The sequence below is a fragment of the Chaetodon trifascialis genome, chromosome 6, assembly GCF_039877785.1.
Source record: "Chaetodon trifascialis isolate fChaTrf1 chromosome 6, fChaTrf1.hap1, whole genome shotgun sequence".
NCBI lineage: Eukaryota > Metazoa > Chordata > Actinopteri > Chaetodontiformes > Chaetodontidae > Chaetodon > Chaetodon trifascialis.
In genome coordinates this window covers 26793171-26819497 of record NC_092061.1, presented here as the reverse complement: position 1 = coordinate 26819497, position 26327 = coordinate 26793171, and the positions used below count along the sequence as shown (strand labels likewise).

The following is a 26327-nucleotide window of genomic DNA, read 5'->3' as shown; positions in this document are numbered from 1 at the left end:
TTTATAATAATATATCATAACTTATTAGTTTATTTCTATTTGATGTTAATCAAGTAATTAGTAACCTAAGTCATACATTGGTAATAGATGTAATGGAGTTAAAAGCACAATATTTACCTCCAAATGTTTGGGAGTAATAGTATAATGTAGCAGAATATGGGGTTGGTTTTGGCACTGGTCTATATTTGTCCCCCTCCGTGGTCTCTGAACCCCCAGCCTCATTCAGCTCATTGCAGAGCATGATCAACCCTCTTAAAAATTGAACGGCAATGACATGAGCATCTGCTGAATAATACATCAGCAGTAGAGTTAACGCTCCTTTGTGTTCCCGCGGTGGATGAATGTGTGGGTGAATGATTCGCTGAAAAGGGCTGGGGCTTGTCACTGCAGTGTTTCTATGTGTTTGACTGTAGATTGATAATCTGATAATATGACCTAAACTGGTCCTGGCATGAAAATACAAAACTTAAATGAAAACATCTGCCAAACTGAACACTGCATAAAGCACTGTGGTATTGTACAGTGTTTAAGGACCTGTTAATGTTGGGGGTTGCTATTTTGCAAGTGTCGTATATGTTGACACTGTTGACATAATTTTCCATTGTCACAGAAGAGATGTTATTTGTAAACTGTTCAGATTTGTCCATCGTATTTATGTTTGTCACAATTTTTGTTGAGTGAGCAGTGGGCTCATGTACGCCTCACAAACCCCCTATGCAATCAGATTTGCCCTTAAAGAGACACACTAGTGATTTAAGAGAATTACTTGGATATTTAGTTTCAAGTGAGTTTTGATGCCTTTAAATGAGTGATATATGACACAAAAGTGCTGTTAAGATAGTTGACTGAGTCCAGTTCAGAGTGCTTGTGCAAGAAAGTTATAGAAAGAAGTCAGAGAGGTTTAGGAGATGAAAACGAAAAAGGTCTCGCAAGTAGCCCACTAAGTGGTGTGGCTCTAGGGATGGCAATGTTACTTTGTCATTTGGTCCACCAATTTGCTCCAGACTGAGACAACTGTTAAATGTTTTTTTTTATGGAATTTGGTAGAGATTTCCATGGAGACCAAAAGATGAACCCCAGTGACTTTTTATGGTGATACCATAACTTTTCCTCTAGCACTACAGGCAGGTCAAAGTGTGCACATATCCAATGAAGTAGTTCAACATCTGACTAGATGAGTTGGCATTAAAATTACTACTAGGATGAACCCTAATGACTGGTCATCCCCATGCTTACTACTTATTGCATCTTTTTTTTAAACAATTTCCCCTGGGGGGTCAATAAAGGAATCGTGATTCTGATTCTGATTACTACATGCACACCACAGCTGACATGTCGTCAGCAGTGGTACAGGTTACTTTTTCAGTATTTAATATTTACTGTTGTCAGGCGAATGAACAAGTATGAAATAGAGATTTCATCAAGGATCATAAATGGTACCTGTTGAACAGTAAGTCATACACTGCTGCCCTGAGACATCAGTCAAATTTTTTTTTTTTTTTTTTTGGATTATGAAGCTGTCTGACAAAACCAACATTAATTCATCTTCCTGGTGGTATCCACAGGTTTAATATTACAGCTAACAAACTACTAAATATAGAGGTAATTACAGTATGTAAGTATGTAAGACCAGCCAACTTTCCATAAAATATGTACACAGTACATGCCTAAAGCTTCCTCTGTGATGTACGTATGCATATGTGAGTGTGATGCTCCAACATCCAACATCCATGTATACACTGAGATGAAGTGAAAACATGTCGAGGATAGCATGTGGCTATATGATTTGGCTTTCATGGTAGATATTGCTACGTACCTCCCAGAGCTGAACTTCAAGTTCCAATGTTTCAAACCTCTTATCTCTGCTTTCAAATATAACATCATCTGAAGCAAAATTAAAGCTCTGGCAAGTGTAACTGGAAGTGGGTAACACTGTGCATTTTCCTCTTCCAAAAGTCTGCTATGACATCTGAATATGCTGGTGAGTGTGAAATCTCCTTCAGGCATTTGGTGGGAGATTTCAGGATATGACAAGTAAGTAAAAGGAAGTTAACACACTATATTTACTAGTTTAATATGGAACCAGTTGATGTGTTGACAGCATACAACAAGTCATTGAGCTGCAAAGCAACAACAAACTCAAAGCTAGGTACAACAACTTCCCTCTGCTCAGGTTCTATAAACTCTGTTCTTCATTAGGATTTTCCCATTCTGAGGAGACATGTGCTGAGGTTTGATGTTTGGGACAGCCTACAACAGTTTCAAAACTGACTTTTGTATCAGCTCATTTCCATTCAAGACTGACTGACCCAAACCTGGGAAGCTGCTGCAATTAGCATCATCATCACTGCCATCTGGCATCAGATACCTGTCCAAAAAGAAGCAGTTCTTACCATAACATTAGAGGTTAGTGTGATGTATGTGTTCAGTAATTTAGTATGGCACTCAAAGGATGTTTAAAAAAATAAATGAAGTGGCCCTTGATAGAAAAAAGATTTCTCACCCCTGGTGAACGTAATCATCTCCAATCACTCCTTCTAAGCATCTTCATTCAGCATTTATTTCTTTGCCCAATTGACGTGTCTCATAAATTGTAGAGGGGACAGAAGACAAAGCCTGAAGGCACATCTGCCCCTCTATTCTTTTTTTTTATAATAATAGTATATAATAGTGACAGCTGAAGGTACGACAGGAAAGGGGCAGAGAGAGAGGGGACGACACGCAGCAAATGAGCCGCAGGTGGGAGTCAAACCTGAGGCCACTGCAGAGGACTGACAGTCTCAACACATGGGGCGCACACCATACCAACTGAGCTGTAGGGGCGCCCTTGCACCTCTATTCTTATGCCTTCACACCATTGACAGTCGTGGCTGGAGGCACTATATTTTCTGGCTGTCTGTCCCTTCATCATTCTTGTGAATGTGATGTCTCTGGAACACCTTGAGGGAATTTCTTCACATGTTCAAACGACTCATATTTGGTCAGATACTCCTTGAAGCTGTGGTGAAGCATCCATCTTTCACTATTTGTGGCTTCTTTGCAGCAACATCCATATTTGAAGAATTGTGGTCCATCACACGCTCATTGGTTTTGCTATTGAGCTTCAGGTGAATGTCGTTGCGCCATGTGATGAAGCTCTCTATCAGTCCCTGGTCCTCCTCTGGAAAAATAGTCCCTAAGTGAAGACAGCAAAAACAAAGAAGTACACATACAGTTTTTGCATCACATGTAAACTCATTTGTGAGTTCACTGGGGTGGCTGTGGCTTGTGAGGTAGAGCAGTCATCCAGCTATAAGAAGGTTGGTGGTTCGATCCCTGAGCAAGATACTGAACATCACCAGCATCCTGATGCATCAGTGTGTGAGTGTGTTAATGCTTATAATGAGCACTATTTTGTGAATGGGTGAATGTAGGCCTGTGTTATAAAAAGCACTTTGAGTGGTCGTCAGACTAGAAAAGTATTATATAAGTCACTATGAAATTGGGAAGACAATCAAAGTGTCCACAAAATGGTCCAAAGTGTTATCTGTTAAGTGCATCATTCTTACTTCCATGTCGCTCTGCTTCATGGTGACAATATTTATTTACCTGCTGTGTTATAGTCAAATATAATGCACAGATCTGTGGTGTGCTGAAAAGACTACGTCCCTCTCTGATGATGTCCTGTTTGCCACAGTGCTATAACACACTGCTCTGATGACTCATAAAGTGTGTGTGGGCACAGTGTGAAACATGCATGAGCAAATCTTTGTGGCATGTCCTCTTTTAGAAACACCAGTATATGTGTAATGTGTTTCTTTGTGTTGATCCATTATTTTTATGTGAGGTTTGTTCTTTGTAATAGAGACTGTTCATCACAAAAGGACCATTCTGGTTAAAGTATACCTCCGTTCATCACAAGGTGGGTCTTACTTGTGCAGTCTTGTCCATCGTTCTATCAGTTATAACAACAAGTAGTTTCTGAGGGGGGAATATGGGAATGCATTGACACAAAATGCATCATCTGACAACTTAGTTGTTAAAGTGAACGCATTAGCAAATAGTTGCACACCTCCAGCAGACACTGAGAAACATCTATTGCTCCTTTTAGCCAGGGGTGGACTGGGACAAAAAATCGGCCCTGGCATTTTGGATCAGACCGGCCCACCACATTCGATAACACACACCTTTTCCATGTACCTTAAGCTATGCAATGAATTAACAGGAATCAGTGAGAGTGGACACATTAAATACTTCCAAAAAGTGTAATTTATTAACACTACAAAAAAGTATGCTCACCACTCCATCACAGTAATGGATCTTTAAGCAGAATTCATCCTATTGCAGGGCCGATGTTTTGTCCAAGTCCGCCCCTGGCTTTACCCATTACAAGTGTTCTGAAAGCAGTCCAGCTTACCGCAGGTTTTACTACATGTCCCTGTTCATTGTTGCCACCACCACCACTGGCAAATGTATCAGAAATGTTTGTGCATTTGGCAGCGTTTTCTTGAAGAGCCAGCTTCTTCTTGTCGCACAGTTTCTCTGCACCTCCTTTTCGTTTTCTCTCCATTTTTGAAGATCCTAACAGATTACGTTACTGATGCAAAAGAGAGGAAGTGTTTCATGATATGATTGGGCGAGATGAGCCCAGTCACATGTCAGTGAAGAAAATAACCTATGGGCCGCAGAAACGTGTGTTGAGGGCCGGTCGGTGGTTATGAACAAACTCTTAGTCTGACCTATTTTGCCAAAGGCATTACGCCAGCAGGACCAAAGCGAAAGGGGTTGGAGTTTAACGATGTGATTGGGCCAGCCCAATGTCAGTCAGGCCGCTGATCAACTGTCTGGTATTATGGGCTGGTCAGACCAATATTTAAAATAAAGAAAGTGGCTGACTGTCGGCCCAAATAGCATGTCGGCCCACCGGGAAAATGCCCGCTATGGCAGATGCTCAGTCTGTCCCTGTTTTAGCTCTGGTCTAGACTCCCCCAACTTGAGAAATAAACATTGAACTTAGCTGCTTAATACACCACTGCTTTTACCAGCTAGAACTGTGTCTGTCTGCTGTTTGGTGTTGAGCAGATAGAGTGTGTTTGCCAGAGCCTTTTCACTGAGAATAGCTGCCTGCCTCTAGAAACAAGGTTGATAAGAGCAGAATTTGTGGGCCCAAAAGCCGAACAGTGATCCTAAAGATGGTACAGAGATAAAGAGTTGGTAGTATTTAGTGTGGGTCCATCTCCACGTGTGACCTGTTTAACTTTACATATAGTCATAGTCCGTTGTTGATATAAAGATGTTAAGTGCAGCTTTAAAGAAATAAAAACCTGACGTGGGAAATGAGGTCTTAGCCAGCAGTGATTGTGAGTTGGTGCCAGCAGAAAATTTGACCTCTAACATTTGAAAGTGAAGGGAAACTGCAGGATCAGGCGGTCTGACAGAGCACTCTGCTGTTTTATTATTCAAATCAGATGTTTGCTTTTGTTCTTCCAAGGCATGAAAATCAATACAGGAATTTTATCAAGAGACCAACAGTCCTCTCAGTAGCTGTTTTCTTGTGAGTTTCTGTGTTGTATGAGGCTTGCAGTCTACATTTGCTTGACATTTAATTGTATATCTCTGTTGCAGCTGTCAGTTAAGCTATGGTAGATTTAACTAATTTCTAACGTGTGTTTTTATTTAACTTTTGTTACTTTGCAATACAGTGTTTGTGTGCGCAGTCGTGTGTAGGAGTCCTATTTGAATGTATTTGATAATGTGAGAAAGAAGGTTTTGTTTTGTGTACGTGTGTGTGTGTGTGTGTGTGTGTGTGTGTGTGTGTGTGTGTGTGTGTGTGTCAGTGGTCTCTTGTCTCTGGCTAAAAGGCCTGTTTGTCTGTCATGACCTTCACAGAGAGAAACACACACAGACCAGCCGTGTGTGTGTGTGTGTGTGTGTGTGTGTGTGTGTGTGTGTGTGTGTGTGTGTGTGTGTTTGTGTGTGTGTGTGTGTGTGTGTGTGTGTGTGTGTGTGTGTGTGTGTGTGTGTGTGTGTGGACGTCCAAGACAGACGCACAAAGACATCATGGTTACCATGGTTCTGTGTTGTCAGTGTAACAAGATAGTACTTTGTCGTCATATCTGACATGCTTTCATGCACACAGAAACTTTCTCATCATGATTCCTGACAGATATTCCATGCCCTCGTGTGGCCTCATCATCACACAACATGTTATCACAGCTCTTGGAGGGTGAGGTGAAAACAAGTCTTTCAGCCTCTAGAGTTGAATCCAGGGCAATGAATGATAACAGCTGAAGCTGAAAGACAGCTGCAGTGTTTTGAGTGTTAACAGGGGAGAAGAAAGGCCACTGCACAGGTAGCACTGGTAAAATGGTTTGTTGTTAGGTCCAGGGAAATTAATTATCACTGTACCAGCTCCTAACAGGCTACAGCATTCACTGGATGCCTTTGTTTGCAAGCAACAAGAAAAGTATGTAGGCCTTACTTGAACCCTGGAGGGCTTGACCAGCCTTCCACTGATGCTCTGGTTGTGTGGTTAGGGGCCAATCAGATGATCCGCTTCCTGCTTGTGTCCAATCTCTCTTCCATACCCATAGCTACTGCAAGGCCTTTTCAGCAGCTTCCAGAATGTTCTTCGTACCTCTTCTTCACTGCAGTCCTTTTGCTCCAACCAGTTTGAGAATTTGTCATAATAAATGGCCAGCAAAGCCACCCAGCTTTAATTGGCTCAGAGCCATTGCTCCAGCATTTTGTACCATCTAGCCCTTTGTGCTCATTAACTTCTTCAATCTGGACCTCCCAGGGAACAGTTAGTTCCAGCAAGACCACCTGCTGTGTATGCTCTGATGTTAACACCATGTCTTAGCAGGGTGGCTGTGATATTTTCTGGGAACTTGAGTTGCCTTCCTAGGTTGATTGGGAGCTGCCAGTCCAATGCAGTAACAAGATGGCCTCCTGAGGAGCTATGCTGATGTGCCCCCTCTTTGTCATAGCGTGGTTTAGGAAAACTGCCCAGTCCTGCCTGCCTCTCCACCACAGTACCCATCAAGACATTTTGCTGCAGCTGACCTCCACTCTGCCAACAGCTCTCTCTATCTGTCAGCAACTTTAACATTTAACAAGAGTCTCAGTATATCATAACCTCCCAGAAAAGTAGATCACTCTTCCCTTCTTCAGGACCACAGGCAGGCCTGTGACTTTGCCATTCCACCCCATGAAGGAGCTGTTGCTTGGTAGAATGCCCATGCAGGGCAATGCTTCTTAAGTACGCCCCACCACCTCTGCAACCACCTGTATAGACACTGACTGATGGTCTTCTCTAGTGCGTCTGCTGTTATAAGCACTGTCATAGGCACCTTGTAGACTAAAAGGGGCCAGAACAGCCTTGGCAGGACTCTGTGTTTTTACATCCTAACTTTGAATTTTCATGAATATCCCAATTTGCCAATTGGAGTTAGCCAGGTCATCAAGTTGCTCCTGGTTTGTTGAAGTGTGGTTGTGTTCTTCAGGGAACTTTCAAAGATCTTGCCGTGGCTCTGCAGCATTTTTTCTGTCACCGCTGGAATCTGGCTCTGTCTCAGGGTAAGCAAACTAGTAGACCACTCTTTCCTTCTTCAGAACCAGAGACCAGGACTTGGCTGGGGTATAACTCATCCTTACATATGAGATGAGTCCTTCCACCCCCTGAAGGAGCCACCTGCACCCAGGAAGGAATGTTGCCATCACTCTTAGGTCGTACCTGAATGCCCTCATGGGGTGCTACCAAGTGTCAGATCTAGACTTAAGGCCTCTACTGTACATTCCGCCACTGCTGACATTGTTCACGGCCAATGAGAAGAGTAACACAGAGATTTTGCAGCCAGTGATTATGCCCTTCTTCAGTTACTGCCAGGTAGGTGTTAGTGACCCTGTAATAGTTACTGTAATAGTCCAGAATGAGGTTTTGGATCATCTCTGGAATGTGGTGTCGTGACAGACATTGAATCAATCACCATAATTGTTGGAATTCAATGTAAGTAAATTGTGTACTGCAGAATCATCCAGCATGAGTGTTTTCATCTAAAAAAGATGGATGTGACTAATGCTTTGTAATGTACAGAGACTCACCACTCTGCTGCCATTTTAACTGCAAAAAATGACCAGAAAACTTGTCATAATAATATTTCCTGTCCTCTCCTGCAGCCCAAATGTGATTTATGAATTGCCAAGTTTTGGCAATCTGCTGTGTGTCCAGGCTGGCTAATTTAATTATTCGCTGCTGATAGCATTTTTCCTTCAATGGGTATAACAAAACACAGAAAGCAAGAATAAGTTCATAGGCTGAGGACATTGGAGGAACCCATTTAAATGGCTGAATTCACCTGGTACTTTGTGATACTGATCAGATGTAATGTGAGTTCATGATCAGGCCCAGTGAAGGACAGGAGGTAATGTAGTCAGTAAACTTGCTCAAATGAGTGTGAGTTTATGTCTTTATATACCATCTTTGCACACTGAGGAGAAATTCACAAAATGGCCGCATGGTTTCTGCGGCCACGAATAGATTTGTAAAAATAACATTCATTTTGCAAGAAAGTGGATGTATTATACAAAAATAGGCCTAAATAAACTTCATTAAGAAATTAAAAATACTATTTTGAAATAAGTTGTTAGTGACGCTGAATATACATTCCAGCTGGACATCATTCACAGCGATCCAGTCCCCTGATGAATGCGCTTTAAATGTGGCTGATTTCCCTGTTGTTGATATCATTGTCATGGTGATATTAAAGGCACTTGTAAGAATAGGTCTGACTCAGAAATAAATATGGACTCGCTGTGTGAGCCTTGTCTGCCTCGGTTTCATGCTGATGTTATGCTAATTGATTATTTTGTTATCACCTATCTCTGACCTTGAGTAAAACTCAAATGCAGACTTTTGAGTGACGAGAGTGAGACCACCCTGGCCTTTGATGTATGTACCATGTTCCAAATGCGAGCACACACCAGTCATTTTATGAAAATAAGTGAGTCTTAACATTAAATTATAGTTATCTCAAGTATACATCCAGAAATCTAACACCTCTGCTCAACCTTGTTTAGGGGATAGAATAAGACTACTTTCAAACTTTCCTCGATCAGAGAGTTTTTGTTTTCATTGCTTTTGCACCTCGTTGTTCAGGACTTGTAGCTCAGGGTCAAAAATGTAATTTTTCTCCTTCCCTCTGCCATTGTTCTGCCTAATGTATTCTTAATGCAAAGCCATCATTTATATCTTGTTACATGGATAATTGAAATCAGATGGAAAACATGGGCAAATTGCACTCAGCTGCAAAACATCATGACTGTGTTTGTGCTGTAATATCATTAGCACAATATCTTCTGTGAATTTGACCTTGAGAAAGGCAGATAGTTGTTGCTGATGCACAGTTCATGGTGCTATCAGCTACCACAATCACTTCTTTGTAAATTTGCTTCTCAGTGGGCCATGACACGCATTTGCAAACAGAGCAAGATGTGCACTGCTCATTCTGTTTTAAGATGACTTTTAAGTGGCAGCCATGAGCACATACTGCATGTTTAGCAGACTGGGCATCCCTTACTCTTCCTCCCTGATGTAATGGATCGATTTGTGACAGTAGGCAAAGTCAATCTCTTACACAGTGTGATCTATGAGCAGGGAGATGGGAAGTGACAAGGAGACTTTCATGGTAAAAGACCATGACTGAAGTTAACTTGGTAGCAAGATCACTGCATTGAAACTGTACTGGGATTTGTCCAAGTTTCAGAAATGTAGCACAAACAACATTGTCAATTTTCTTGTCTTTTTCCCCTCCAGTGGGTGCTGGCCTTTGAGATCTTCATCCCACTGGTCCTCTTCTTCATCCTCCTGGGTCTGAGGCAGAAGAAGCCAGCGATTCCTGTTAAAGAAGGTAGGCAGACATAGTGGGCTGTTCATGGAGACAACAGGGCTGTGTGAGTGTGACTGAAATTAAAGTCTGGCAATATTCTATATGGAGTATTTCTTACTATCAACAAATTCTATATGCAGAAGCAAACCTATGCTGGATGTATCCTACTAGCAAGTATTGTGTGTGTATCCAAAGGCTGATTATTCCTTTGTGCCATAGGGCTCCATTGTTGTCCAAAAACTATGAGCCATATGCTGCACTGGATGACATGTTCCTTTATTACCATGAGCACACACACTGTAGTTCATGTTGAACTCAATCCCACATGCTGTGCACCTGCTGCTGCCGGAAATACTCAAGAAAGAAATTTGCTCCTATTTGAGTGATGTTAATAATGATAATAAACTACAGGAGTCAGCTATGTTTTTGCTCAGCCTTTTTGACACATTTACTCCTTCAGTAGGAATCGGTGACACACAGGGGAATGTTTTCTAAAGATTTGCATCTCTTTTCAGGTGATAAGCAGGGGCAAATTGTGTTTGTTGTGATTTACTAAAGGACCACACATAGGTTTTGCACCAGTGTTGCTGGAAAACTGAAATGAAAATTGACTATCTAAAAGTAGTTGTAAAATCTGCTGCACAGTTTTATCAAACAGAGGGTGAGAAACTATAGCCAGGTCAAAAGAGAGAGAGAGAGAGAGAGAGAGAGAGAGAGAGAGAGAGGCGCCCTCTGTTACAGCGATGCATCTAAGTTTTGTAGTCAGGTATTCGGGTGACTGCCAGGAGATGGTGTTTGGTACTCACCCCATACATTGTGTGGTCTTAATGAAGGCAATCTTCCTCACTGTCCTCCTCGGTGTCCACTTCAGCTCCCTGCATGGTAGTTGATGGAGATGCACCTCCCAGTCCCTGGTTGAGCCTCTGATTAGCCATCTCCAGCCACAAGTCAACAGCTGTCTTTGGGTCAAATGTGTCTGTCATTATCTTTGACAGGTGAATGTGCATCAGGGCTGAGAGATTAATATGTGACAGAGAAGATTTGTACTTAGTTTTATTATGTTGAGATGTGTGTATCCCCTCTCACATTCTGCTCTGCAGTGTCAGTGTCAGAGACAATCTAGCCACCTTGTTGATATTGGAGTAACTGGATTACTTTACTGTTTGGACCAAGTCATACACAGAGGATGCTGCCAAGCCTTCCTGCTTGCTTTCACTGCATCTATTCTCTCACACTAGTCTGTCTGTCACATTGCAAGGTGGGCTCATATTTCTGAAGAATGGCGCACATCATTGTGTTGCCAAAAGAGTGGAGGTCTTGCAATTCCTGAGGCCAAGTTTAAGGATCGAAAACTAAAAGATGATCAGTGAGGGAGTTGTATCTGATTTTTCAACTCCTCAATTAAACCTCTAAGTAAATTCATCTTGTCCCCATCAGCCTCAGCATTACAGTGTGTGTCCTGTGGCCCTCACCTTCAAGCAAAAGTGTGAATTGCACAATGGTCATCATGAATTAATCTTTACATTATCCAGTGGTCAACTTTCCCCACTGAAATCTATTGGATATGGTCTTCAAAATGTTGTCATTGTCAAGCACGTTGGCCCGAAAACACTGAAAACACTCTGCAGAAATGCGGCAGGTCACAGTTATTACTCGTAGCAATTGCTGGCAAAGATCTTGATATTTTCAAAAAGCCTCAATGCAGATCATCTGATCTTGTGAAAATTCCCTGGTTTCAAAACGAAAATTCCTTTCTCTTCACACAACTTCTTCGGAAGCTTGACAACAGAACAGAAATGTCTCACAGTAATGAACCATGCGATCAGCTGAGTTCACGAGGGCTTGTGTGCTGTCTGCTAGTTTTGGTAAAATGTTGTTGTGCACACCAAATTTGACAGCAGCCTTGTTTGAAACCAACTGTTTCTAGTCATCCAAGCCCACATCACGGGAGAACTTCATGTTGTCATCCTGTATGGCCTGCATAGCTTGATGAGCAGCCAATTCAATCAGTGCAATGAAATCTGGGGTGAGCTCCTCATTGTTAGACACAATGCAAAGGTGTGCCTGAAAACAACTGACGGTATCTGATTCTGATTTTTGCAAAACATGGGTACCTGAATACCAGTTACTCGCACCCCTGTTCTGTAATTTTTCACGACTTTACCTTTCTTTTCCTCACAATTGCCTCCTGCCTATTTTTCATGACTTGCAATGGGTCACAGCACAGAGTGATGGAGTGTTTTGAAGTAAGCTGTGATATTTTCTGTTTACTGAAATAATCTGGTCAACAGAGTTTTAAAGACCTCCCACTGATGTTATACAAATCTGATAGAGTGCAGCTGCGCTCATTTATATCTGCAGTCTTATTAACTATCCCGCTAAATTGAAAAATCGACCTAAAATGATGCGCCCCTGATGGTAAGTTGCAACAGGCTGAGTAAAAAGCCCTCACAGAGAGAGTAGGGACAGAGATTGGACAGTATAGAGAGACAAATTTGTTGGTTTCGGTCTTTTCATAGGAGTTGTTGACATAAATAAATATATATATGTATACACACACACACACGTATTAGTGCTGTCAAAAATATTGTGTTAACGCAAATCAATTTTAACGGCGTCATTTTTTGGACGGCATAGTGGCATATCCATCTCCGATTGCTAGTTCTTCTAGTGAACTTGTAGTTTTTTATAAGCTGTGGCCACTGCTAGTAACATAAGAAAAACTACAGGATCCGGTTGTAAACTGGAAACAAAACAATAGGCACGCGGCACGCACGTGTTTGGTCTTGTCTGCCGCTAGCTGTGAAAGAGTAGGCTACCGGTTTGTGTGGATGCGAACAAGATTCTAAATGGAAAGTTTAGTTTCAAAAAGTTTCCAGATGGGTCGACTGACAAGACCCATCTGGAGACACACACACACACACACACACACACGTGTGTGTGTGTGTGTGTGTGTGTGTGTGTGTGTTTTGTGTACAGTAGAATGATAATAGAAAGATATAATAAAAAATGTTGGTGAAGCCATTTATATGATTGAATTAATCTGAAGATATTTTGGTCCAATTTCTACTGTATCTAATGTCGTAAATGTTCATATCATATCATAATTGATGTGACAGCAGCAATACATTTCAAGGACAAAACACAGAAGACACATTTGTTAAAACCAAATAAAATTTTAAAAAAAGGATGGCAGTGGAGGCAGTGAGGCACAGGATTAATGTGCCCTGGTAGTCTGACATCTCCTGCATTAACAGGACAATGCTGAGCTATAATGGACCAGTCTGATGAGGTGTGTGGTTATTCCTCAGCATCCTGGTGTCATTTATACATGATTAAACAGCCATGTGTAATGGTACTGTGCACAAATTGGAGCCCGCAGATTAATTTATATGTCCTGCTCCCTTCAGAGGGCTGCAGGAGTTTAATGAAATGAAGGAGAAACTTTTCATAAAGCAGTTGTGGGACAGCAGATACTATAAGAATCACCCTTATTCATTTAGATAAATCAATGCAGTCTGATTTAGCAATGTTCCTGCTGTAACCACATTATTTGTATTTTGAAGAGTGTTTAATTCAAATTGATTATTTACATTTGAAGCATAATTCCATTATTGCTGTGCATTTGTTCCAAGTATTTCGTTTGCTCTGGTATCTTGTACAGTGTAACAGTGTATCTTGCATCATCTGTGTAATTGAGAATTTCAAGGTCTGGAAAATGCCAAACTGTCAGACTGCTGCTTAAACTGGGGGTGTGCCATCACAAAAACACAGCCTTTGATCAACTTTTGGGGAATTTGGTCTTAAGATACATTCTACTAAGAAGATTAGTGCCAATGTTCTCTCATTATCTCCAAACAGCAATTGCCGCAAGAAAGTTATTAGGAAAAGAATAAATCCTTGTTTCATATGTGCAGCTCTTCAGACGACACTGAGAGGGTGAGGGAAGGGTGGGTTGAGGGGATGGATGGTGGAGGACTGCACTGGTATACTGGTTTTAGAATCATACCTTCTGTTCTTTCTTCCACATTTAGATGCATTACGTTCATGTTAGAAAGTGAACGCTACTGCTGACTCATGTTTGCCTAGATTTCACTGAAGTCATGAAGATATTACGTAGTATTGTGCAGCATCGTCATGAATTTTAAACAGGCAAATGCATATTTTTGCTAATCTGCTGTTGTTACAAATACAGTATGTGATTTGCCTTCCACCATGTGCTGCTCTTTTCTGTCTTTAGTTCACCTTTTAGTTTGATGTTGCACTGTCCTTAGTTGATTACTGTGCAGTTGTACCCAGTTTATTTGGATGTTTTTTGTCTTTGTTCTTTTACTTCATCTTTGTCTTGTTTCTACTGTCCTTTCTTTGTTTCTCTCTTTCTGGCTTTGTTTCTTTCTCTCCTGTGCATGATGCATGTTCTCAACATGTTGGATGGACCAGTGTGTAAGTGTAATCATCATTAATTCAGCATCATGTCAACTGATCGTGGCTGACATGATGCAGTAATGAAAACATCTGCTGATTGATCTGCTGATTAATTTACGAGGGTGTGTTAATCCTGTTTTGGGGTGTGTTTCGCTGTGTGTGTATATGCTGTATGTTTGCCTAACCCTGATCCATACTATGTATCATGGAAGGTTATCTCCCAGAAACCACACCTTTCAGTCACTTCAGCAGCTCATAACATTTTTTTCTATGAGGTATGTTGCAAATACATCTTCTTAGCTTCTTAGAACATCTTGTTCTGAACAACAAAGATGTCTTCAAGAGAAGTGGATACCTTGTATTATAATATAATTGATATAAACAAAAACAGATGACTTTGTCCATGGCAGTGTTGATCAATTCTGATTATTGTCCTTATTAATATTTTTGCACACTACACAGCTTTTTACGCATCCTCTAGAGCAGGAATCGTCAACTGGTGGCCCCAGGCCACGTTCGGCCTACAGAATATTAATTCATCAGAAATCTTGCACACTTAACGTTACTTACCAGTGGAAGAGGTCCAGTCTTTTCCCAGGTTGATCGTTAATTAGCTGATGAACCCCAGTTAACAAGCCAAAAAGTCCGTAATTCATAGTTCACCAATTTGACAGATTTGGTTTTTTCTCTAAGTCCGTCCTCTGTGGACCCACCATCAAACTGTTTGGCTCCCAGGCTGGCCATTCCCTGGAGGTGACAGCAGAGCAAAGGCTGAACTATAGGAGATAACTCCAGAGCTGTTGCAGAGTCACTGAGCTTGTCTATTAGACGCAAGAGGCTTGCTTGGGTTTAATTTCATTGGCCAGCTGATATATTGAGTCTCATCCTTAAGAGGAGTTTTTGGTTGAGATAAGGACTCATTCATTAGTAGTTGAAAAGTGGGTTTTGTATTGAGCACTGACAGCCTCCCTGGTAGATAAGATTAGGTTTAGGTACAATAAGAACTTGGTTAGGATCATGATTTGTTTTAAAATACGTACTTATTTAAGATTAGGGGATCTTCGTTGCGATGGTAACAATAATAACTATTTAGTTAAGGTGAGAGAATGACCGCAGTCAGGCTTTTAAAACGAAAAATGTTGGTTTGAAATTGGACACCAACAGTGTCCTAGGTGAAATTCTGATGTTTTGTTGTCCCATCCATCCATCCTGACCTCTTCCATTTGCGGATTTTCTTGCCTTATCTCAATGTCACACGACTTGCTCATTTGCTCTCGTCACAATTACTGCGGCCACTAGAGGACTTAGTAACTTGAATGTAAATAAATGATGTGCATGTACAATAATACAGAAACATAAATTTGCTCTCCTTTATGTGTAGCAATGGAGGAAGTCAGATAACTTAGCATAAAGAGCAAGTCTGCATATGGAGCAGGTGGGGTGGAAACAACGGACTTCACTTCAGAGACCACTGTTCATGTCCCAGCAATGTGCTACAGTTCTTGAACATACATAACAGTAATGTTTTTAGTCCAAACCTTTATTTTTTCCTAAATCTAACCAAGTAGTTTTGGTGCCTAAACCGAAGCAAACTGCAACCATTTCACAACATCAACCACGTGACAACACGTCTGGTACACCTATGACTGCTGCTTTCCAGTGGTCTGATCTGCCATTTTGTCAATCAAACTCTTCAGTCATTTAGATATGAGGACATGCTGGCTCACATTAACACTGCCTTTCAAGAACAGTGGCTGCTGGACAGAGAGGATCACATTTGTATGATGAATGATGAAAACATACAGTATGGAATTCAACAATCTCATCTGTCATTCACACTTACATCTTTCTAAACAAATGGACGGCACAATAGAGTTAACAAGTCATTTTGTGATTATGTTGCTCAATATTTAGATTTTTTTTTTTTTTTTAGCATTTTTTTAGCTTCTAACAGGCCCTGTTGTGCTTCTCTGCAGTGTCCTAAAATCTGCTGAATTATACAAGACGTTTCTATGTTTTGTGTGACTTTGAATGTGCAGACCCCACCTGTGTGTGTCTTGGTGTGTGGTTGTTGTGTGTTTTGGATGATTTGTAGGCACAGAGTCCGTCAGACACCTTGCGTATTTGACTGAGTCTGTGAAAACAAGTGACTTAATTTCATGAGTTGGTTATCACTTCATCTAATTCCTGCTCCGTAGAGCAGGTTGTGTACTTAATGCTGTCTCTCTATAATTGAACTTTAACTTGTGATGGATTCTGACCTGTGTTTAACACCCTAACTGGATGACCTTTATTCTTAGCTAGCTGGTCAGAGAGGACAGATGTCAATGAACTGAATCAATTGATGTTCATGTACTTTCATGTACAGTACATTTTCCAGTACCTCACAGATCCACTTCCATTATTTAAATGCACTATTATTCACTCGATATTGATTACTAGATGCTTCTATTGACAATAAAACACATCTGTATTACTCAACAGATTTTGAAATCATGAGTAGAAAACTTGAACCCAGATAAAGCAAATCTGGGTTTAGATAAAGATAACAGGATCTTTAACTTTAATTATCTCTTCAGTTCTGGACCTCCTGGGGTTCAACAGCAGGAGGAGAAGTGCTGGCAGCTCAGCTCAAATGCATGATCCGAGAATAGAAACTTTCATTTTTACATTACTTAATTGCTGAACTTTTAATAAGATTAATATGTTGAAAAAGAGAAGTGCTATACAGAGAATGTAAATAATGGTCCTAAAAACATTTGCTGCACATTTTAATAACAAACTACCCACGTCTATTAAGGCATAAACAAAGATATACGGCATATAATTCTAATTATACAGATGGGAGAGTTTAATTTCTCCTGAGAATTAATCAAGCTCTAAAACTACACACTGGCGTTTTATTCTCACCTTATGCCCTTCTGCTCTGCATATTTTCCTGAGTCATTAGATGACGTTACAGAGTTTCTCATGTCATTAACAATTATTTTTCTTTTTTGTCAGAGCATTCGATTTATTGATTGCTGTTTGGATGCAAAAAGAATTTCAACAAATAGAACAAAAATACTGCTTAAGTACCGTTAGTACCACTGACACTGATTTTGCTGCTTCTGACAGTGAATATACCAATAAATCAGTTTAATCATTTAATGCTTTAGAGTAAATTTGGCTTCTGTTTTATAATAGTTGAGAGTAAATAAACATTGAAGACATTAAAGTTGCCATATAGGGTTTTGTCAGTGTTAGCAGCAGAACACATTTTGTCATTTCATACACAAAGACTTTTACAGTATTACAAATGGACTCTGCCGACTGACCTAGTGTCAGTGTCTTTGTGTACTACGTTCAGACCCCAGAGCTTTGATTGAATAGCTGGTTGTTTTTCATTTTGACATGAATGATGCATCTCTATCACAAAAAAGAAGCTCCCTGCCTGGTGAAAACTTATGGGCGCAGGTCTCTGCTGCCTTCTGCTGGACAACACTGATATGCAATCCACCACTTAGTTTGAAGTTGTGATTTGACTTATATGTGGCATGGAAAATCCATGTCACAAGGAAAATGTCATTTAACATGTTTTTATGTCCTCCTACTGGCCGACTGGAGATTCTGATGAGTAAAGAGTTGCATAAAAGTTTTTTATCGAGGCATCTTAAATATTCCATTGACAAGAGGTATGATTTGTTCATGACATCTCTATAAAAGCACTTATTTCTGAAATGAAAGCCAATCTGTAACATTATATTTTAACCTCCCTTATTGAGCATTTATAATCAGTATATGTGGGTATGAGTATAAGGCCATTTTTAAAGTATTTATTAAAATATTCGTTAACTCCTACAAGACTTGCTGTATAAACTTGTGATAAAAAATTGAAAAGACAGTGTAGTTATAGTACTTATAGACATAAAATTACCCATAAGAATAAATCGTTAGAGTGTGTTATAAAACATTTATAAACTGTTCATACATAATAATGTACAAATCACAGGCTGGGTTTATACTGTACATACATGTCTTCAACACCAATTCCAAAAATGTTGAGATGCTGTTTAAACATAAATAAAAACAGAATGCATTCATTAACTAATGAACTGTGTTTACCAACAGTTTTACAAAGTGTTCTTGAGTCCATGTACTAACATCCTTTCTACAATCATGTGTTCACAAAGTGGTGAACCTCTCTCCATCCTTGCTTGTGAACGTCTGAGCCTTTCCAGGATGCTCCTTTCATAGCCAATCATGATACTATCAGCTGTTACCAATGGACCTGTTTACCTGTGGAATGTTCCAAACAGGTGTTTTTGGAGCATTCCACAACTTTCCCAGTCTTTAGCTGCTCCTGTCCCAACATGTTTGAAACATATTGCTGTATCAAACTCAGAATAAGCAGATATATTTTTGAGATATAGTCAAGTTCCAGTTGAGTATATGTCAAAAAGGATTAGCAAATGATCGCATTCTGTTTCATTTCTGTTTTCCACAGCGTCCCAATTCTTTTAGAATTGGGGTTGTAATCAATAAATACTTTCCTGAAATGCTACATATAAAAGATACACTAATCATACGCTGGTTTCATATACAACATGAATACATACTTTAAATAATCAGATCTGTGCAATTGTGTTAATCATTAATGACCTCTTTATACAGATGGGCAAGCATCAGCACCACAGTAACCATGGAAACATTGAACTATTAGCAAGACTTGTCCACTCCACATTTATTGATAGATAAGGCAAAATATCATGGGCCATTTTTTACACCATTTTGCAGCAAAATAGTGAAAGGCCTGTGCATTCAGCATTGACATGTGGGAGCCTCTCTGCCATTAGCTGGTGTGCTGCTTTCAGGTGCCTTGCCTGACATCTTTCTTCTCTCCAACTCTAACACAGAATCTCTCTGCTTTTTCATTCATATTGTTCTGTTTGGTCCTGTGTTTTTCTTTTCATGACAAACCCCCTACCTGTTGGTCCTCATCTTCTTTTTCTACATCTGTACCCTCTGTATTCCCTTGCCACTCTCCTGCCTGCCTCTGCCACATCCTCTTCCTTTGTGGTTTTGTCTTTTCTCTGTTTGTCTGTCTGCCCCTATTTTTCCTCCCTCATGTCCAGCCTTTTACAGCGCAGCCCCACTCACCTCTGCTGGCATCATTCCCATCATGCAGTCGCTGTGCCCAGATGGACAAAGGGATGAATTTGGTTTCCTGCAGTACAAGAACTCCACGTGAGTAGATTTTGTCAGCAATAATTTGTACATGTCTGTTTAGAGCAGTTGTCACACTACGGCCATGTTCAGACCATCTTTGGCTGATCCACCAAGGCACTGTGTAGCCAATCATATACATGCAAGTGTACATTCCTGGTAAATTACATCGTAATGTCAATGGTGTACTACCCCAGCAAACATTTATACTGAAAAAAGTTGAAACTACATCTTAACTGTAAATGTCATCAGGGGGTTGAAATATATGTATAGGAAAAATGAAAAGTGAACAGATGTCTTGTCTGTGTCATCTCACCTGCAATCTTCAGTGTCTCACAACATACACATCACCTCAGGAAGCAGTCTTCCATTTTTAAAAATTGGTTCATTTCTATATCCTGACAGTCGTCTTGCAAGAAGCACAACAAGCACAACAATCCAATATGAACTTTTAAACATAAAATAATCAATGACAAAGTAGTTATTATGAGCTTGAATACTTCTCGATTTCTGCATTATTCCGCTAATTAAAGTTATTAACTGTTATTAAAGTTGCATGTGAATAATAAATAATTGACCAATAAACGTGTGAAGAAGTCTGCGTTGTGTACAGTTCAAGTAGCATCCTGTGATAGAGTTCTTTTTAAAAGGTGCAAAACATGCACAGTACGGCAACATTAGAAAGTACTAGACACGCACAGTAGATTCAAGTTTGTGCTAAGGAGGGATGATAATTCTATCTAACTCTATGCCGCGTATTATGCAAATATAACTTGGTTGCATGTAAAAGATCTGTATACTGCTGTAAGGGTATGAATTTATACTCAACAAGATTTACATTATTCTCGCTGGTCTGTGCTTAAGATGCAACCTGTCTGTCTTTCAAGGACAGACAGGAAAATGCACAAAGTACCATAAAAATACTGACCTGCAGTAATGCATTTTAGCAGCCTTCTCTATATGTAGGTATTTGTGTTTGTGTGTTTTCTTAAAATACACTTGATATTATTTGTATTTTTAGACATTGTGCAAGGATGGGCCATTTGGGACTGCAGGAATATACTTATTTGACCACGGTGTACTTAACCTGAATCTTCACATTTATGTGAACATATTCACATACTTTCTGTAATTTGCTTTGAAGTTTGGACTTTCTATTCAAAAAGGAATCCCAGATACCATGTTAACCCACAGTTAACCCTCACAAAATATCACAAGCATTATGTTTCTATAGAGTCTCTGTAATCTGTATAGAACTGCCCTGCAGAGGACAATTCTTAACAAAGCCTTTATTTTTCTCTGGTCTGCTGAAGTAAAGTCCTTATTCCCTAACAAGCTGCCCTGTTCACACATATGTACTCAAAGTGGCAGCTCTCTCTTGCCTCCAATGAGCCTAAAGCTCTTGAATGTATTGACTGTTAAACACATAATTTTTGAATAAAAATGTTTAGAGTAAGAGGTCCAACGCAAGGACAGAGAATCTTGTGCACAGGTGTGCTCAATAAGACATTGTTACATTAATCAGCACTCTTTTGCCAAGTTAGGTGAGAACATTGACTTTAATGACTCAGCAGTAGATATGCAGCAACTGTCATTAGCCAGTTTAGCTTAGCCTAGCACACTAACTGTAAACAGGAGAAACCAAAGGTAACAACATTTCCAGCCAGGAAACCAGCCAACACTTCAGGAAGTCACTGCTCCCAGCAAGCAAAGGGTTCAGCACATAAGCCCCTACAAAACCACAAGGTGCTGCTTTTACATTTTTTGTAACCCTAAGCTTTGGCAGTGCTGGTAGATGGATTTTGTTACGTTTGAATAGAGCCAGATAGCCGTTTCCCCCTGTCTCCAGCCTTTATGCTATGGACTGGTTTTAGTCCTAGTTTAACCTTCAGCATGGTTTCCAGGAGAAATTCTGAGATGCTTCATAAATATAGCTGATTGCTTCTCGTGTCATTCTGTTTCTCTTTCCTCTTCCCATCATCTCTTCTTTCTTTCACCCATAGTCCACTCACTCCTCACTTTGTATTCCCTACCTCTTTCTGCTTTTTTGCTCTGTCCTTCTCTCCCTCACTTTGTTCCTCTCATATCAACCTAAAATGTATCATGCACTATAAAACAGTTTCTCTATACTTTTTGTAAATGGAGTACTGTATCTTGAAGAATGACACTATAATTACTATTATAACTACTTATGTGCAGTTTTAGAAATGTTTTAATGTCTAAATCTCCCTCTTGTTAGTGTGACCCAGCTGCTGGAGCGGATCAGTGAAGTGGTTGAACAGAATCGTCTCTTCACCTCCGACTGGCCCGGTTTGGGCCAAGAGCTGGAGACCCTGCAGCAGCACCTGGAGAGTCTCAGCTCCACCCCTTTACCACTGGACTGCAACTTCAACAGTAGCCAAGGTCAGACAGACAGCCAAGCGTCTGACTTTCTCTTCCAAGTTTCTCCCATCATTTAAGTCATATATCATATGTCAGGGCTGGACAAGAAACTGATATTATGAATCTAATCAACCTAATTGGTATGTTCAACAAATTGATTCATTCATACAGTCTGCTGCCTACCTCTTGAAAATACAAGGCAAGTGGAGTTGGCATTGCTCAACCCAACAGTTTTAGGTAATGTAATTGACGTGCTGAGAGTTGGTGGACAGCTGGTGAAAGTGCAGCAACAGGTTGTATATTTAAGGGGACACACAAGTAACACAAGTAATACAGAGGTAAATAACATAACATGGTATATTTACACACAAATGTACATATGTAGATAAATAATTCATGAAAATGATAGCAAACATTTATTGCCTTGATTTTTTTGCTGTAACAAAGATGATTTTAAGACAGTCTAATTAGCAAATTAGCCTTCACAAAATCTCATAAACTATCAAAGATAGTACTCCAGAAAGACTGAAGCAAGCTATGAGTAATCTGTCTGGCACTTATCATAGAACTGCACTCCTGCAGATCAGTTGTTTTGTGTATATCAGAAGATGTTTTAATGCATAGACTGACCACTGTTCAGTGTTGTTTGGAAGCAGATCAAAGTTCCCATTTCAGTGGCAAAAAGATGAATTTCAAATAAATATGTTGTTTTTGTTTGTGTGTGTACATGTGTGTTGGATGCAGGCTTCACGCTGGCCAGTGTGTTGAAGAACCAGTCACTTTTCCAGCAGTTCCTGGTCAACAACCTTTCCCTGTCCAACTCCACATCCAGCCTGCTGCTCAACACTCCAGTCAGCCTCAGAGAGGTGGTTAACTGTTAATGTAACTGTTACACACAGATCACTTCTTTGTCTGTTCTCCTCAGTATATTTCACTGCACCTTAATTCAGTTCAGGATAATATTTGACATTATTTGGCCACCATTTTTCTTGTTTTCGAACTGGTCAAAGAAGAGACACAAATTTGTTTCATTCTGCATTCAAAGGTGTTCTAAACCATCAAGTCTCCCAGATTTAGCTTTTAATCTCTAACTACTTTATTGAACTGACAGCATTACAGCATGATGAAGCATTTTGCAGCTGAAGAGCCAGATATTCTCCTCTGGAGTAGGTGGAGACCAAACCAGAGCTGAAAGGAGAGTCAATTCAACGAGACACAAACACAGCTCTAAATGTTGCTCTGTGTCTGCTGGATTTAAAATAGGCAACTGCTAATTCGATTCACTTCAGTTTTATTTATATAGTGCTGAATCACAACAGAAGTTGTCTCAGGACACTTTGTCTATACAGCTGGTACAGACCAAACTCTTTATCTACGGACACCTAATAATTCCTTCATGAGCAAGCACTTGGCAACAGTGGCGAGCAAAAACTTCCTTTGAACAGGCAGAAACCGTGAGAGAGAGAGAGAGAGAGAGAGAGAGAGAGAGAGAGAGAGAGAGAGAGAATCCACCCTTTATCAAAAAGGAAAGTTTTCAGCCTACTCTTGAATGTAGAGACAGTATCTGCCTCCCAGACAAAGACTGGAAGATGGTTCCATGGGAGAGGAGCTTGATAGCTAAATGCTCTGGCTTCTGTTCTGCTTTTGGAGACTTTAGGAACCATAAGTAAGCCTGCATTCTGGGAACGCAGTGTTCTAGGGCTAATAAGGTACTATGAGCTCCGGAGCCTGACCATTCATGGCTTTATAAGTGAGGAGGAGGATTTTAGCCAGTGCAGAATGGCTAATATCGGAGAAATATGATCCCTCCTCCTCATTTTTGTCAGAACACGTGCTGCAGCGTTCTGTAGCAACTAATTTTGAAAAAATCATGTGTTCTCTACACCCAAAAAGCATCTTTGAATAAACATTGAATGTAATGACCTTAGTATGTTTACGATATACCCAGTTCATGGGTCCAGGTCTGCATTTTATATGTTAAAATTCAAAAGGTGACAATGTTTCTTTCTTCATTTCCTGTTGGTCTTTTTGCTCTGTCTGCTGGCAAACTTGCCAATGATTGGTTGGTTTGAGTAACTGTCAGATTTTTAAACAGTGCATTTTCATTGGCTGAAACCAAGAAAGATTTTATGTCCATCTCAGTGGATGCAGAGTCTGAAGGGGTTGATTAGCAGCTGATTTGTAGCTGTGCTAATTAAAATCATCAGTGTCGGTGAATTACTAAACTGAAAACATGCATCAACACTGAATTCTGCAGTAGGTTTAGTTAGTCACCTCAAAGGATCCTCATATCTTTGGAACAATCAGTGCTGTGATAACAGCCTGAAGTCTGATAGTAGCACCTGCACACATCTGTCCCAGGAAGAGGCATACAGCTATATCCATTACAAACTCAAGAGTGATGTAAACAGGAAATGAAAATGGTAATTATCGTACAAATATTTGTTGACAAGAGGCTGCTAACAGTGAATGCTCTTTAATTTCACCAAGGAAGTCAGTGAGGAAGAGTGAACAGAAAACATGTGCTTTAACAGATTAAAAATATTTTTACGAATACAGTTCTACACATACTTTGATAACCTTCATCTTATCTTATCTTATCTTATCTTATCTTATCTTATCTTATCTTATCTTATCTTATCTTATCTTATCTTATCTTATCTTATCTTTCTTCTCCACTATGAGTATTTAGAGCTCTGTTTTGGTGCAGGCTTTGCTTCACTGGCAAACTGGGGTTTTACTGGGATGAACTGACAGTATTTATTACAGTGAAGTTGGGTTCTGGTGACACGCTGTGTGCTGCAGTTGAAAGAAGAGCTAAATTAGAGGATGTGTCCTTGCCAAACCAGTAGCACCCTGAAATCTTAGCTCCAAGATTGATCAGCTCCAAGCTCCTGTGTTATATTTGGTGAAACCATACCCACATGAACCATATTAAAACCATGCAAAATGTTTTCTTCAAGCTTTACTTTCACTCTACATTCAACTAGCTCACCTCTGATTACACAGGTTGCCAGTGAAACAGAATAAAGATGAATGATTCTCAAGCATTTCTGTTGCATGTACTAATGTCCTTATTTTGTGTGTGTGTGTGTGTGTGTGTGTGTGTGTGTGTGTGTGTGTGTGTGTGTGTGTGTGTGTGTGTGTGTGTGTGTGTGTGTGTGTGTGTGTCCCCTGTAGGTGTACAGTCTTCTCTTTGGTTCATCTCTCAGAGATGGAGGAGGGGCTCAAGGTTGGATTCAGGGGGCGAAAGACACCAGTCAAACACCTGGAGACAAAGTTCTTCGTCTGGAGGTAGTTCATACACACAGACTCACATTTATACACACACGTGCACAAACCCAGTGGCACAAATCAGAACACCAGGGTCCAGTTCATGGGAGGCTATTAGCTGGTTTACTGCTGTTAACTACAGTTAGTTACATGATAAGTGTTAGCAATCACATTGACATGACAACGGTCCTGAGGAACTGTGTTCAGTAATTTCATGCACCCTGACAGAGTAAATACTTTTGTAAAACGCTATATTCATGTCAACACACTCGATCATAATAAAAGATCTGAGCAGTACTGTCTGCTGAGTTGTGTTCAGAATCAGTGTGGAGACCCTGCTATGCCATACACTATATCTGCAGGAGCAAGTTCTCCATTGTAGTGTTTATGTGCATATTCGGCAGCAACAACACACAACACTCTCTCCAGTAGTTAACATCACCATGACAACGATGTCAACCATAGGGAAAAAAGCTGACTGACTTGAACAGGACTTGTCAAAGCATGAAAAGGTGGAACTGATAACATGAATGATGGCTCTGTCACATTTAGTTGTGCCGACCAGTTATACCTGCGTTTGACTAACCAGTAATGGCAGCAAAAGAACCAAAAGGTCTGTCGCTCTTCACTGTAGCTCAGACAGACTCAGTCACAGCATGGTTAACCCAGCTGTAGCCAGTGAAATTAATAAGTCAATCTGATTTACTATAGATGTGTCAACTGACAAGCATATATTCACCCAGGATTCATTTATTAGCTGCAGCAGTGTTTAAGCCTGCTGTGACACATGTAAGAAGGTGTCTGTAAAATAAGTGGTGGTGGAAATGTGTCCAGTAATACCAGACTAAATGTTAAACCTGTATAAATTTATATTTTTGATCATAACACTGAATAAATCATCAGTTATCAACCGACTATACAGTGCTGTGAGGTGTCTTACTGTTTTTGGCACCAGCCAAAGAGCAGCTGAAGAGCCAGATATCTTTCCTAAAGTGATGGTGGAGACCAAATCAGAGTGGAAGGAGAGTGAATACAATTGAATATTATTCAGGTGGCCAGAAACATGATTCCAGATAATGTTACTGTGCAGTGATAGATCTATAGCAACTTTATAATCCAGTAACACGTAATGGTTGAGTGTCAGTTTGTTTTGCTAGTTTTCTGATCCTAGTGTTC

The 26327-nt window shown here is 40.2% G+C and overlaps 1 protein-coding gene across 1 annotated transcript in view; it reads left to right on the top strand.

Annotated features, from left to right (window-relative positions):
* abca2 (ATP-binding cassette, sub-family A (ABC1), member 2) overlaps positions 1–26327 on the top strand; it is a 111299-nt gene that overhangs the window by 36109 nt on the left and 48863 nt on the right. Inside the window, exons 2-6 of the mRNA XM_070965090.1 lie at positions 9794–9887; positions 19406–19517; positions 21736–21899; positions 22623–22744; positions 25059–25172. Coding sequence (XP_070821191.1) covers positions 9794–9887; positions 19406–19517; positions 21736–21899; positions 22623–22744; positions 25059–25172 — 606 coding nt within the window. The remainder of the gene's footprint in view (positions 1–9793; positions 9888–19405; positions 19518–21735; positions 21900–22622; positions 22745–25058; positions 25173–26327) is intronic.